Consider the following 14,356-nt stretch of genomic DNA (forward strand, 5'->3'; position numbering starts at 1 on the left):
CAACCACGGGCAGGGGCAGGTGGGGTAAGCTGTCCCCGCTGGGAGAAGACAGTGATTGTCGTAAAATAATCCAGCAGGCTGGTTCTACCCAAGTTGATCTATTGATCAGCTTGGTACATTCAGCCTGCCCATTTACGGTTCTAAGCTCTGCCAGTTCACCAGGCACTGGCCAAGATTGGAATAGTGTATGGCCGGCCTAAGTGTATTGTTTCCTAAAAAAAAATATGTATTTGATAAATACTTGCGCAAATATTGTGCAACATAACAATGCAACTACCATTTATTGTCCAGGGTCTCTGCTTTTAGAAAATATATAATTTTTGGTGTGTTTAAATTGATTTCTAGCAAAAAAATGCAGAATTGAATGTGTGCAGAAAAAATGGCCCAGGTAGACAGCAGGTGGTTAAGCAATAAAGCCCGGTCACCTCCCAACTCCCTGCCTGTGATGGGACAGTGAAGGAGCAGCAGCTCTTTTGTGTTCTCTTATTAGTACATAAAAGCTAGGAAAACACATATGCGGGAGTACCCGGAGCTGCACAACCCAAAAGTAGGATACAAAAAAATATCGAGAATTTCCTCAGGGGGTTTTTTAAAGCAGCAAAGTATTGACTAATAATTGAAGATAAAGTAGATCAAATATTCAAAATGATTCAAATTTGTGATAAGTTTATTGTAAAATACAAACTCTGGTTCATGTGCAACAAACAGCAGCATAAAACATCACTCATGGCCAAAGGGCCCCCAGGTGAACATATTGTAGCGTATAACAATAGCGTAACAAAATTGATATCCACTGAATACCCCTCTTATTAGTACATATCCATGCAACAGAGTTTAATTGACTCCCAGTGCTACTCCTCTGTCTCACAATCTGTGTTCAACTACTCAGAGGCAGATATCAAATCATAATCAGGTTCATAGACTACTTTAATCTAAAAATACATTTAGTGAAAATGTAATAAACTTAGTGCCCATAACAACCAACCAGAATTGATCTTGTACTGGTCTGACTCCAGCAAATTGAATCTGAGCTGCTATGGGTTACTGCACTTTGTTCCTAGAAGTTTGTATTGCAAAAGTACAATAGTGTGAACTCCCAAGTAAACGGTTTTTGCTAATTGTGGTTAGTACCTGCTTGACCAGTTGTGTGATCATTGTCCTTTACTGATACAAGTATTTAATTTTGTCTCTGTGGAGACTGTGGGTGGTTATCTGCACTGGAAAAGGACAGTTCTTTTGATCTTTGATCAGACTGTATCAGCATGAACCTGATAACCCAAACACTATACTGCTAAGGTATATGGAGGTACTAGTGGAATGCAGAGAGGGTATGTCACTTAGAGTGCGCCTGTTGCCTTCAAACATCCAATGAGAAACCTAATTTCTGACCTTTCATAAGTTTCTGGTATTATGAACATATCAAATCTCAATTTCAATAAAGTGGTTATTGTGTTGTGTTTTTTTTTTTTTTTTTTTTAATTTCTTCGTTCTTTTTTTTTTGTTTTTGTTTTTTTTAATCCATAATCATGCCAGAATGACAGCTTGTTGCATTATTACTCAGTGGACTGGTTTATGGTGAACACACCGTTGGACCCCCTGGCAGATGATGCTCCAAATTCAGGACTTTTTTGTTAGGATTGGGTCGTACAGGATTATATTAAAGAGTGAAAATAAAAACTTCCAAAGCCAGACTCCAGATATGGAAATGACAAAAAATGGTAATCCCATTTGTCTGCTCTCTTTCTTCCTTCTCTTTTGCCTCCCATCATATTTAGCAGCCAGTAGGGAAGGAAGCAGGGAAAAGGAAGGAATTGGTTTAATTCAGTTGTGTATCTAAATGAGCTTCAACATTTCTCAGAAAAGCAGTTTGTATCAGCCTGGAGCTCAAGCGGCGTGGTCATGCAATGGGAATAGTGATTAGAACTGTTAGGTGTATCACTAGAGGGGTAACCGGCAGGAGGAAGGTCTTGATTCCTCTGTGTAGATCTTTAGATATTACTGGACGGATCACCAGCAGGTGGAGGGAGGTCCTGATTCCTTTACATACAGTAGATCTTTCAGCCTAGTACATACAATGAGATTATCGGACGAATGAGTCTGTGTTTTTTTTTTTTTGCATGATAGTCTTCATATCGAGAGTATGAAAGTTCTCGTATGACGGAATAAAAATTTGGAAGTGATGTATTGTATTGTATTTTTGGACGAAAACTGTTCTGATTAAACAAATATTGTACGATCTGGTATCATAGGAGGAACATTTTTGTGTTTGTCCCTCTTTGGAACGTTTTGGACAAAAGCTGTGTACTAACGATCAGATTATCGTACGATCGCTTTGAAAGCAGTATTTTTGTACAGTATTCTGATTGTGTGTGGGGCTTTAGTTAGACTTCATTTAGAATACTGGTGTCCAGTTCTGGAGACCTCACTTCCAAAAAGATCTTAAGATCAAGTTCACAGACGGGCAAGAAAAATAGAGAGGGGTCTGGGGATAAAACATCAGGAGAGCTTTCAGGAACCTAATAAGGATTGAGGATAGCAAATTGGAAAATATGATTGAAACATTTAAATACATTAAAGTGGAAGTCCACCCTAACACTAAAATCTCTAAATCTACAGGCATCCACAATTTAAGAAATCGTTATAGATACCTTTTTTGAAGCTACTCTGGTCCGGTCTCCAGCAGCAGAAGCTGTTCAGAGGAGACAGCCGACAACGGCTGGGAAATTAATGGGAAGTGACATCACCCATAGACCTTACTATGGGGCTTCTGTTATAAGCTGCCTCCTCTGCACCCACCTTCACTGCAAAGCCGCAGCTGACAGTTCAGCGTGGGACCGGAGTGGCTTAATTTCTTCTTTACAGGGATAGATGAGATAATCTTAGATCGTGGATGCCTGTAGATTTAGAGATTTTAGTGTTAGGGTGGACTTCTACTTTTAAGGGTGTTAATAATGTTCAGGAGGGCAGTACTTTCAGTATGAAGCTGAGATCAAGCATACAAGGACATGACCTCAAACCAGCCAGAGGAAACTTCAAAACTAATCTCGGTAAGTAACTATTTTACTGAAAGAAATTGAGGCTTGCAATAGACTTCCAGCAGAGGTAGTGAGCCAGCCAACAGCAAGAAGTTTCAAACTTGCTTGGGATGAACATTGATCTACTGTATACTAAAACAAAAAGAATAAGCGGATGGGGCAAACTTGATGGACCACTTTGAACTGCTATCACTCCTCAGTGTTTCTCTGAAAATCTAAAATCTAAATTGGCATTATTTAAGGCCCCATTCACACTTGGCTGCTCTGAAAACTAGGGCAGAATTTAATGTTTCTGCTCGTGTTATCAGAAAGGCATTATTTCTTAATGGCATTCCAAACAGAGTACAATTTTCTTGTGACAAAATGGGAGAAAATCATGACAAAACGCGCATTTGAGAAACGCACAACACTGCACACCTGCAAAGGTTCTGGAGCTTCTGTGGCGTGTTTTCCATGCACCTGCGAAAATGTGCAAAAAACAGCGAGCAAGAACCCGTGTTCCCACTGTGTGAATTGGAATGGAGCTTTAAATTTATTTGACAAATTTAAAGAGAACCTTTACTAAAACACTGTACATTCCCTTACTTGTTTTATTCCAGTAAGATATTTTTTTTTATCACATTTATGTAATATTTCCTTTTGCTGTAGATCTATCTGTTCACAATGCTGTCTGATGTGTTTTCAGCCTCTGTACTTTCAATCGCAAACAGGTAACTGTGACAGTTTTGCAAACTTTGCTTTCGATTTTTCCTGTAAGAAGTGGCCAGGAGCAGATTTAATATTGGAACAATGCTACTTCTGAGCAGCAGTGGGAGCAATTTATTAATCAATATAGGGCAGCACAGTGGCTAAGTGGTTAACACTTCTGTCTAGCAGCACTAGGGTCATTGGTTTGAATCCCACCCACGGCACTACCTCCGGTACTTCAGTTTCTTAATGCACTACATTGCCCCCCTTTAAAATCAATGACAGCTTGAAGTCTTTTGTGGTATTTGTGGATGAGGCTCTTTATTAGAGCTGCACGATTCTGGCCAAAATGAGAATCACGATTTTTTTTTTTTTTTTGCTTGGAATAAAGATCACGATTCTCGTAGTGTAACATCTTCTTTCACATTATACAAAATAAATTGGGCAAACTTTACTAATTCTTTAGGGTCTCTGCTAAAAAAAAAAAAAAATATCACGTTTGGGTGTTCCAAGTAATTTTCTAGCAGAAAATGCTTTTTACTTGTAAGCAACAAATGTCAGAAAAGGTTTGGTCTTTAAATGGTTAAACTTCCCTCATTTACACATCAGAGTTCTTTCCTTTGATAAAAGAATGTTTGCCATGTTGTGATAAAACTTGGCAGGCTGCCTGGATTTTTTTTTTCCAGTGGGAGAACTCTCTGCACTTGTTAGAATCTGACATGCTGTTTTGAAGATCGGGAAGGGAAAAAGATTGCGATTTTGATTCTTAATGATTGATCATGCAGCTCTACTGTCTTCTCAGATGGTAAAGCTGCCCATTCCTCTTGGCAAAAAGCCTCCAGTTCCTTAAATTCTTGGGCTGTCTTGCATGAACTGCATGTTTGAGATCTCTCCGGAGTGGCTCAATGATATTGAGGTCAGGAGACTGAGATGGCCACCCCAGAACCTTCTTTTTATTCTGCTGTAGCCAATGACAGGTCGACTTGGCCTTTTGTTTTGGATCATTGTCATGTTGGAATGTCCAAATACATCCCATGCGCAGCTTCCTGGCTGATGAATGCAAACGTTCCTCCAGTATTTTTTGATAACATACTGCATTCATCTTGCCATCGATTTTGACCAAATTTCCTGTGCCTTTTGTAGCTCACACGTCCATAAAACATCAGCGATCCACCTCTGTACCTCTCATCATAGGCCTTGTTGACTCCTTTCTGTGCTGTTTGGCATATTGTAAGTGGGATACTTTGTGGCATTTGCGTAGTAATGGCTTTCTTCACGCGACTCGACCATGTAGTGGATCTTTCTTCAAGTGCCTCCTTATTGTGCATCTTGAAACAGCCACACCACATGTTTTCAGAGAGTCCTGTATTTCACCTGAAGTTATTTGTGGGTTTTTCTGTGCATCCTGAACAATTTTCCTGGCAGTTGTGGCCGAAATGTTAGTTGGTTTACCAGACCGTGGTTTGGTTTCAACAGAACCCCTTATTTTCCACTTCTTGATTAGAGTTTGAACACTGCTGATTGGCATTCTCAATAACTTGGGTATCTTTTTATATCCCTTTCCTGTTTTATACAGTTCAACTACCTTTTCCCTCAGATCCTTTGACAATTCTTTTGCTTTCCCCATGACTCAGAATCCAGAAATGTCAGTGCAGCACTGGATGAAAGATATAAGGGTCTGTCAGGAGTCCAGAAACTCACTGACCTTTTATACACAAACTAATTACAAGCAAACAGATCACAGGTGAGGATGGTTACCTTTTTTAAAAGCCATTCAAACCCCTTTTTGTTAACTGCTGTGCATGTTATCAGGCCAAAATCACCAGGGTGTGTAAACTTTTGATCAGGGTCATTTGGGTAGTTTCTGTTGCCATTCTGCTTTAAAAAGAGTAAACACAGTTGATTGATAATAAATGGCTTCAGCCAAACACTAACCATAAGCATAAGTAAAAGAAATGTTTTTGTGTTATCATTCATATTCTCTAAAAAATGACCAAGAAATCATGAATTCTGCCAGGATGTGTAAACTTGTGTGTGTGTATAATAAAATATATATTTTGTGTGTGTGTGTAAGCGCTGTGTAAGTTGATGGTGCTGTATAAGTAGCTGTAGTAAGTAAATTTAGTAAATCTGTCTCCTAAAAAAAGTTTTGTGTTTGCTGTATGGCAATGTTAATAAACGGCCATTACTCTTTGTAATTGTGTGTAGCATGGACATTATTGATAACCCAGACACTGCTATAAAAAGGTAGCTTCATCTTCCTGGAAATAATCTGTTTGCTGTTGATAAGTCACCTTGCTTGGAATAAAAGTTTCTGATAATTTACTCTGGGCTATAAACTCAGCCTGTGAGTCCTGCCGGTTTTAAACTGGTAATACCTGTTCTGGGCGTAGCATTCAGCTATTTGCAGCTAAGGAGGACATAGTACTGCACACACATTATACTACATTACTGTACATTGTGTACTCTCTTCAGCTGATCAGCTGATGTAGTTCAATATCGCTTATTGGCTAAAGATGGCTGTCCATTGCAAAATACATTATACAGCTTGTACATTGATATAAAAATGTAAACCACAATAACCTGTAACAACCAATCAGAAAAAATGTTTTGCTGGTTTGAGTGTAGTGTAGTCTGTTTGCAAGGAGTGACTATACTTTACACATTTCATTACTGTTAGCACTCACTTATTGAAAAAGCCAATAATAATTTTTAATAGTCCATATTTCTTTAAATACCAGAAACCTACTTTAAGTGCACTGGTATTGTTATCCACTCCCCAACTGTGTCTTTATACAGTACTCATCTGCACTTTGGCTGATACTAGACTTATGCTGGGTATACACAGGTCGAAAATCAGCTGAAAACGGTTGGTTTGGCAGAAACCGACCGACTTTCGGCTTGTGTGTACAGCTGCTTGTCCGACAGAAGCCGGTCTTACAACCAGCTTCTGTTGGGCAAGCATGCTGAAAAACCAAGCATCCGATCAGCAGCCTGATCAAGTGTGTTCTGGTGGGAAGAGGGAAGGGGGGTGTAGGGGGGGTAGTCCCCCCTTTAGAACACAATACCTCAGCGGGGGAGATCACTGTACTTTTTATCATTCAGCCTGCTGGGTTAAACAAAAAACAAAAAATAAATAAAACTTCTAGTGCCAACATTAGTAATTTTTGCGCAGGGGCTTAAATGGCACAAGTAAACTCTGCCAGTGCTCCTTATCTTGAGGACGAACAATAGCGACTGGGACAGATTTTCTAAAGCTGCTTATATACTATTTTCAAACGATTAATAAATATGTAGATTTTTAAACCAACGTTATATACAAATATCCAAACAGTTGAACGTCAGTTTGACCTTGCTAATTAGCAAATCAAATGAAAATTTTCAAATGGTTTTATTTAAATTTATTGGTTGAACTGGATGGACTTGTGTCTTTTTTTTTTTTTTCAACCTGACTATATAAATTAAATTCTATTATTGTATTGCCAGCTTTAAGGCTGTCAATAAGCAGACCTTTTACTAGCCTTCAACTTTACTTTTTTTTTTAATTCAATACATTTTTATTAAATTTTCAAAAGGAAGAAGTACAGACATAAACAGAAATAATTTCAAATCATTTTAAATACAAAATCGTATAACAAAGAATTGGTGAGTGATTTACTTTGAAGCTACATAAATCACACTACATCCGAACAGAGAGTGAGGCTTTCTCAACCTTACATTTTTTTTGCGTCCACTTTGTGGTTCCCCTGAAGGCACTAGTCACATAGCCCTATCCATGCAGGTGCCTCCTGGGAGATCCTTAACCTGCGAAATCTGCATACTGCATATGCGCAAGATGAAGCATATGAGTCTCTCATGCTGCATACAGCATTAAACTGATTTTCTGTTAAAAAATAAAATCTTCCTGATATTTTGCAAACGGCAATAATATATAATACATTGCACATAATCGAGTACACTTGCCTATGTCCACGCTGCCTTTCCTTCTTGTGGATCCCTTTATAGGTTTCCTCTGTGCAGCCAGTGTCCCTGCTCCCACACTGCCTTTTTTTTAAAAAAGTATTTCATCCTGTGAATGCGCAGGATGAAACATCATCCATTTTAACTTGCTCATGTGGAGGAAGGCATTATTAAAAAAAAAACAAAAAACTAAATTAAAAACCGATAAATGTAAAGTCATACAGCACATGTGCCAGACGAGGCACATGACATCATACATTCCATCTTGCACATCTGCAGGACAAAATACTTTTCAAAATGGCGTCATGGGAGCAGGGACACCAGCTGCAAAGGAAGCTGCAAGGAAGCCTAAAAAGAGATCCACAAGAGGGAAAGGTACATGCATCACATTTTTGTAAATATTTTAATATATATTTTCATGTGACAACACTGAAGAAATGACACTTTGCTATAACGTAAAGTAGTAAGTGTACAGCTTGTATAACAGTGTAAATTTACTGACCCCGCAAAATAACTCAACACACAGCCGTTAATGTCCTAATTGGGCCCAAAGTGTCAATATTTTGTGTGGCCACCATTATTTTCCAGTACTGCCTTAACCCTCTTGGGCATGGAGTTCACCAGAGCTTCACAGGTTGCCACTGGAGTCCTCTTCCACTCCTCCATGACGACAACACGGAGCTGGTGGATGTTAGAGACCTTGCGCTCATCCACCTTCCGTCTGAGGTTGCCCCACAGATGCTCAATAGGGTTTAGGTCTGGAGACATGCTTGGCCAGTCCATCACCTTTACCCCCAGCTTCTTTAGCAAGGCAGTGGTCATCTTAAAGGTGTGTTTGGGGTCGTTATCATGTTGGAATACTGCCCTGCGGCCCAGTCTCCGAAGGGAGGGGGATCATGCTCTGCTTCAGTATGTCACAGTACATGTTGGCATTCATGGTTCCCTTAATGTAGCTCCCCAGTGCCAGCAGCACTCATGCAGCCCCAGAGCACGACACTCCCACCACCATGCTTGACTGTAGGCAAGACAAACTTGTCTTTGTACTCCTCACCTGGTTGCCGCCACACATGCTTGACACCATCTGAACCAAATAAGTTTATAGTGGTCTCCTCAGACCACAGGACATGGTTCCAGTAATTCGTGTCCTTAGTCTGCTTGTCTTCAGCAAACTGTTTGCAGGCTTTCTTGGGCATCATCTTTAGATGTGGCTTCTTTCGGGGATGACAGCCATGCAGACCAATTTGAGGCAGTGTGCAGCGTATGGTCTGAGCACTGACAGGGTGACTCCCCACCCCTTTAACCTCTGCAGCAATGCTGGCAGCACTCGTACATCTATTTCCCAAAGACAACCTCTAGATATGACGCTGAGCATGTGCACTCAACTTCTTTCTTCTTTGGTTAACCATGGCGAGGCCTGTGCTGAGTGGAACTGGTCCTGTTAAACCGCTGTATGCTCTTGACCACTGTTCTGCAGCTCAGTTTCAGCAATCTTCTTATAATCAAAATAATGAAAGTAATGGAGGCCACATGATATTGACACTTTGGGCCCAATTTGGACATTTTCACTTAGGGGTGTACTCACTTTTGTTGCCAACGGTTTAGACATTAATGGCTGTGCGTTGAGTTATTTTGAGGGGACAACAAATTTACACTGTTATACAAGCTGTACACCTTACTACTTTACATTGTAGCAAAGTGTAATTTCTTCAGTGTTGTCAAATGAAAAGCTATAATAAAATAATTACAAAAATGTAAGGGGTGTACTCACTTTTGTGATATACTGTAGGTAAGTGTACTTGTTTATATGCATTGTATTCTGTATTATTGCTGTTTTCTTGCAGGAAGTCTGAAATGGCACTTGGCCAAGGATTGATTTGTTAACTAACCAGCAGGTTGAACAATCAAAAACAGGCCACGCCTCAAATGTGTGGATGGGGGATTCATTCCCACTGAGCTATTGTGTTTTGACAGTGGGAAACATCCCCACTTCCAGAATACAATGTTCAGCGCTGCCAGTTGCTCTGGTCAAGTGGCATTTATCTGAAAGGCTGGTTCTACAAAAATCAATCAGTAGATCAACTTCTGTACCACCACTGTCCCCAGACATGGATTGAGATTTGGCCGGTCCCTCCTGAACCAGCCAAATTTCAATCCATGCATGGCTGCCTTTAGAAGCTTTTGTGGTTATATTTGTGGTGGGTATATAGGCTTATGATAAATGCTTGCATCTATCTGTATACATTGAATGTAAATGTCTTATCTTTTTTGCAGGCACAAAGCCACATCCTTCCTCATTGTGGGGGCGTTGATGTCCATTTTAATGGAGTAGTTGATTGTTTTAGACAAATTGTGAAGATAAAAGGTATTCTGAGCCTTTGGAATGGATTGACTGCTAATTTACTGAAGGTGACTTGTTTTGTTTTTTTTGTTTTTTTTTTAAGTGTATGTAAACGCTAACCGTGTACATCTTATTTACTCTCATTTGGTCTGTTAAATATCCCATTGAATGCATTTTGTTATTCTGCCCAACAAATGTAAAAAAAAAAAACAAACCTGTTGATCTCGTCAGAAATTCAGAGCAGTCCTGTTCCTGGGTTATCTCAAGTAATCTAATCAGTCCTACTTAACTCGCTTCTTTTGGCTGCATTCACACTTGGGAACACATCCATTCAGCAATTAGATGCGAAAACTCCTGCGGGGGGTTCCCGTGAATAGCTGCAAAAGGTAGCCCTATTAAAAGCAATGGGAGTCTGCCGGCTTCTGCAGCTAATCGCTCCCACTGTTCATGCAGTAATTGCATGCAAGTAATCAGGCCTAGTCCCAGACTGCCTGTGTCTAGAACTTATCACTGCATGAGTGAATATTTGTGAGTGGGTACAATTAGCTGTGGGAGCCAACAGCCTTCCAATGCTTTCAATGGAGCTGCCTCTCGCAGCTGATCATGGGAACCCCTACTGGGGTTCTTGCATCTGATTGCCAGGCAGGTGCTTTTACAAGTGTAAATACACCCTAAAACTACAACCTCCTTGTTTGCTGTGGAGAGGTGGAGCATACCTATGTTTCAGAAAAAGATAACTGGGCAGGGCTGACACAATTCCTTACATTTTGGCAACAAAAAAAAACAAACAATAGGGTTGATTTGCTAAAACTGGAAAGTGCAAAATCTGGTGCAGCTCTGCATAGAAATCAATGCGCTTTCAGTTTTTTTTCTTTTTTTTTTTTTTTTTTTTTGTCAAAGCTTAAGTGAACAAGTTAGTATCTGATTGGCTACCATGCACAGCTGCACCAGATTTTTCACTCATCAGTTTTAGCGTATCAATTCCAAAATGTTGTTGGTTCACAATAGGGAATTAGGAGCTGAGTGTATTTCTACAAGGCTTTTTTAAGGCCTGGGCTCACAGGAAGTAGGCTAAATGACACTGGGTGCCATTCAGCTCAGAAGAGGAATGACACTGAATTAGAAACTGGGTATGTTTGAGGGACAGTGTCAGGAATCGGGTGAATATGGCAGCCAAACCTGCGTTTTTCTTTTTAAAGAGCTGTACAGGTAACCATGTTGTGTTTTGGGCCAAGTTTGAAAGTGATTTGAATGTGTGTTGTCTGACCGCCCACTGAAATCTATGGGCACCTTAAAGGAGTTGTAAAGTCAACGTTTTTGAAAAAACCTTCAGTGATGCAGCAGCCCCCAGAGCCCCCCTTTTCTTTTTCATACAAAATGGCAGTGGTGTATTTTGGTTTTGTGCTGCCCTAGGAAAGACTAAAATTGGGCGCCCCCATCTGATTTTGTCACACCCCTTCCTATTTAAGACCCACCCCTTCATCTGTAAACTCCACCTCTTCCCATTAATGCTTTACCTCTTCCTGTTAGAGCTCCACCTCAGGATTTGGTCAGAGACTGCAGACATACTATAGGAGCTGGTCAGAGACTGCGAACATGATACAGGAGACGGTCAGAGACTGCGGACATGATACAGGAGACGGTCAGAGACTGCGGACATGATACAGGAGACGGTCAGAGACTGCGGACATGATACAGGAGACGGTCAGAGACTGCGGACATGATACAGGAGACGGTCAGAGACTGCGGACATGATACAGGAGACGGTCAGGGGCTGTGGACGTGGTCAGGGGCTGTGGACGTGGTCAGGGGCTGTGGACGTGGTCAGGGGCTGTGGACGTGGTCAGGGGCTGTGGACGTGGTCAAGGGTTGCGGACATGGTCAGGGACTGCAAGGCTGCGGACATGGTCGGCATTCTTCTTCTACTACATTTACCGCTCATCATTACTTACATGATACATCACTGTGACCGTCCCCTCCGCTGAGCCCAGCCAAGCCGACGTGAGTCAAGACCGCCCGCCCGAGCACAGCCGAAGTGAGCTGAGCGGTGACCGAATGTCAATACACAAGTACACGAGTGACTCAAATATTTTAAACCACAAAAAGTGAACACATACGTAAAAAATATTGAAATAAAATAATTAAATAAAAATCATATAAAATATAAAAGTGTATCACACTGAAGAACACAAATGGTCAAAACATACAAAAGTCCAAAAGGATGTCAGCAAATATGAAAATGAAGTCCAAAGATTAGAAAGGATAATCCCACAAATCCAGAGACATGTTTGACAGACATCACTTGGAAGGAAGTTGGAAAAATAGGTAAACCACCACCAGTAATCATAATAAGCCGTCATTCCAGATGACGGATTATTAGCAGAAACGCATTGGGTGGACCTACTTACATACCGCTCTTGTTCCTATATATGCCTTTGATGATCGTTACCATGTGAGTTTATCCCTTTTTTACATAATACATTTTTTATACATATGGTATCACGCTATGTGAGTATTTCATTTATCTTTGCATGGTTTGTGAATATTGGTTTGGAGCTCCCTATTGGAGTATTTCCTATGAGCTGCTGTTCAAGAACGTCTGCATCAAGTCTGCGTGGCTGTTCAAGCAGGTGCATCTTCCCAGCCAGCTGGTTATAAGTCTTTTTAACTTGGGTGGCATAAGCCTCTCCAAGTCAACAACATCTGGTAAGCCTCCTTATGATTACTGGTGGTGGCTCCCGCCCGACCATAGCCGAAGTGAGCTGAGCCGGTACCGCCCCCCCCCCGCCCAACCACAGCCCGGCAAAGTGCCAGCCTAGGCCAAGACACAGCCCTGCATCATGGGACACAGAGTTAGGCTAATATTCATTACCTGCTGGGTTATACTTCATCTCCAGGTGAATGGACACTGGTAGACCAAAGATCTTTAGACAGGAAGTGATCCCCTATATAACCCCTCACATACAGGAAGTACTTCAGTTTTTTTTACCAGTGTCTGCAAGGTGGATGGCAGGGTTGTTTGAGCTCTCTGAGCTCCAGGTCTCTAGTCCCACAAACGGTTCTTAAATGAATCAAGGGATTGACCGGATCCATTTGCCCCAGGCTCTATATGCTTAGATAAACCCAAGCTTTGCAAAGAAGACTCAAGATCCTGCGAGGTTTTGCCTATAATGCGGCCTCCGTGCGCTGGACCCAGTGAAGTGGAATCCTGGACACCACAGCGCTAAGGCATTCCTGTAGGGTGCTGTACAGGTCCAAGGGAGTGGAACCATAACATGAAAAGGGTACCCAGTCCTTGAAGGTCCTCAAGTGACAGGAACCCGCCATGAAGGGTGAAGATTGGGCTCTTAGTTTCTAAGCTGCCCTGTGCCTAGATGGGTAAGTGAAACCCCTTTAACTGATTGCCGCCCCCCCAGCCATCATATAATGGCTAGGCGGCACGGCTCTCATTCTGGGAGGGCATCCTATGACGGCCCTCTATTTAAACAGGGAATGTGCTCGATAGTGTGCATGCATCCCTGTTCCTTCTGTGGCGGTGTGTCACGGAGACGGCGCTCGCCACCGAGGGGGGTGAACAGCCATTGGGCATGGCTGTTTACCACGTGATCGGCCGTGATGGAGTCACGGCGAATCACAGGTGGTACCGCCCCACTTTGCACGCCGTATGCGCGCGATCATGTCAGTGGCGGCGTTTTCCTAGGAACACTGCTCGTCACTGACGCTGGTAAACGGCCATTGGCTGGCGGCTGTTTACCACCTGATCGGCTGTGATCCTTTCACAGCCAATCACTAAATGTCAACAAACCGCGGTAACGAGATGTTACCGGGTTCTCCTCCTCGCACACCGATCGTGTGTGAGAGATTGCGGTAACATCTCGTTACCGCTTACAGTGTACACCAATCACACTGATTGCCCACCCCCAATAAAGAGGACCTGTCACCACCCATCAAAGTACCTGTCACAGTCCATATGAGTACCTGTCACAGTTCATATGAGTACCTGTCAGTTCATCAGAGTACCCGAGTACCTATCACAGTCCATCAGAGTACCCGAGTACCTGTCGCAGTCCATCAGAGTACCTGTCGTAGTCCATCAGAGTACCCGAGTACCTGTCGCAGTCCATCAGAGTACCTGTCGTAGTCCATCAGAGTACCCGAGTACCTGTCACAGCCCTTCAGAGTACCCGAATTCCAGTCATCAGCCCATCCGAGTACCCGAGTACCTGTCACTAGGCCATCCGTGTACCCGAGTACCTGTCACAGCCCTTCAGAGTACCCGAGTACCTGTCGCCAGGCCATCAGAGTACCCGAGTACCTGTCGCCAGGCCATCAGAGT

At 42.1% G+C, this 14,356-nt stretch overlaps 1 protein-coding gene across 2 annotated transcripts in view; it reads left to right on the plus strand.

Moving 5' to 3' along the window:
- SLC25A43 (solute carrier family 25 member 43) overlaps nt 1-14,356 on the plus strand; it is a 103,666-nt gene that overhangs the window by 63,457 nt on the left and 25,853 nt on the right. For both annotated transcript variants that reach the window (XM_073599315.1, XM_073599316.1), the window contains one exon: nt 9,954-10,088. In XM_073599315.1, the coding sequence (XP_073455416.1) occupies nt 9,954-10,088 (135 nt within the window). The remainder of the gene's footprint in view (nt 1-9,953; nt 10,089-14,356) is intronic.

The sequence above is a fragment of the Aquarana catesbeiana genome, linkage group LG09, assembly GCF_042186555.1.
Source record: "Aquarana catesbeiana isolate 2022-GZ linkage group LG09, ASM4218655v1, whole genome shotgun sequence".
Lineage (NCBI taxonomy): Eukaryota > Metazoa > Chordata > Amphibia > Anura > Ranidae > Aquarana > Aquarana catesbeiana.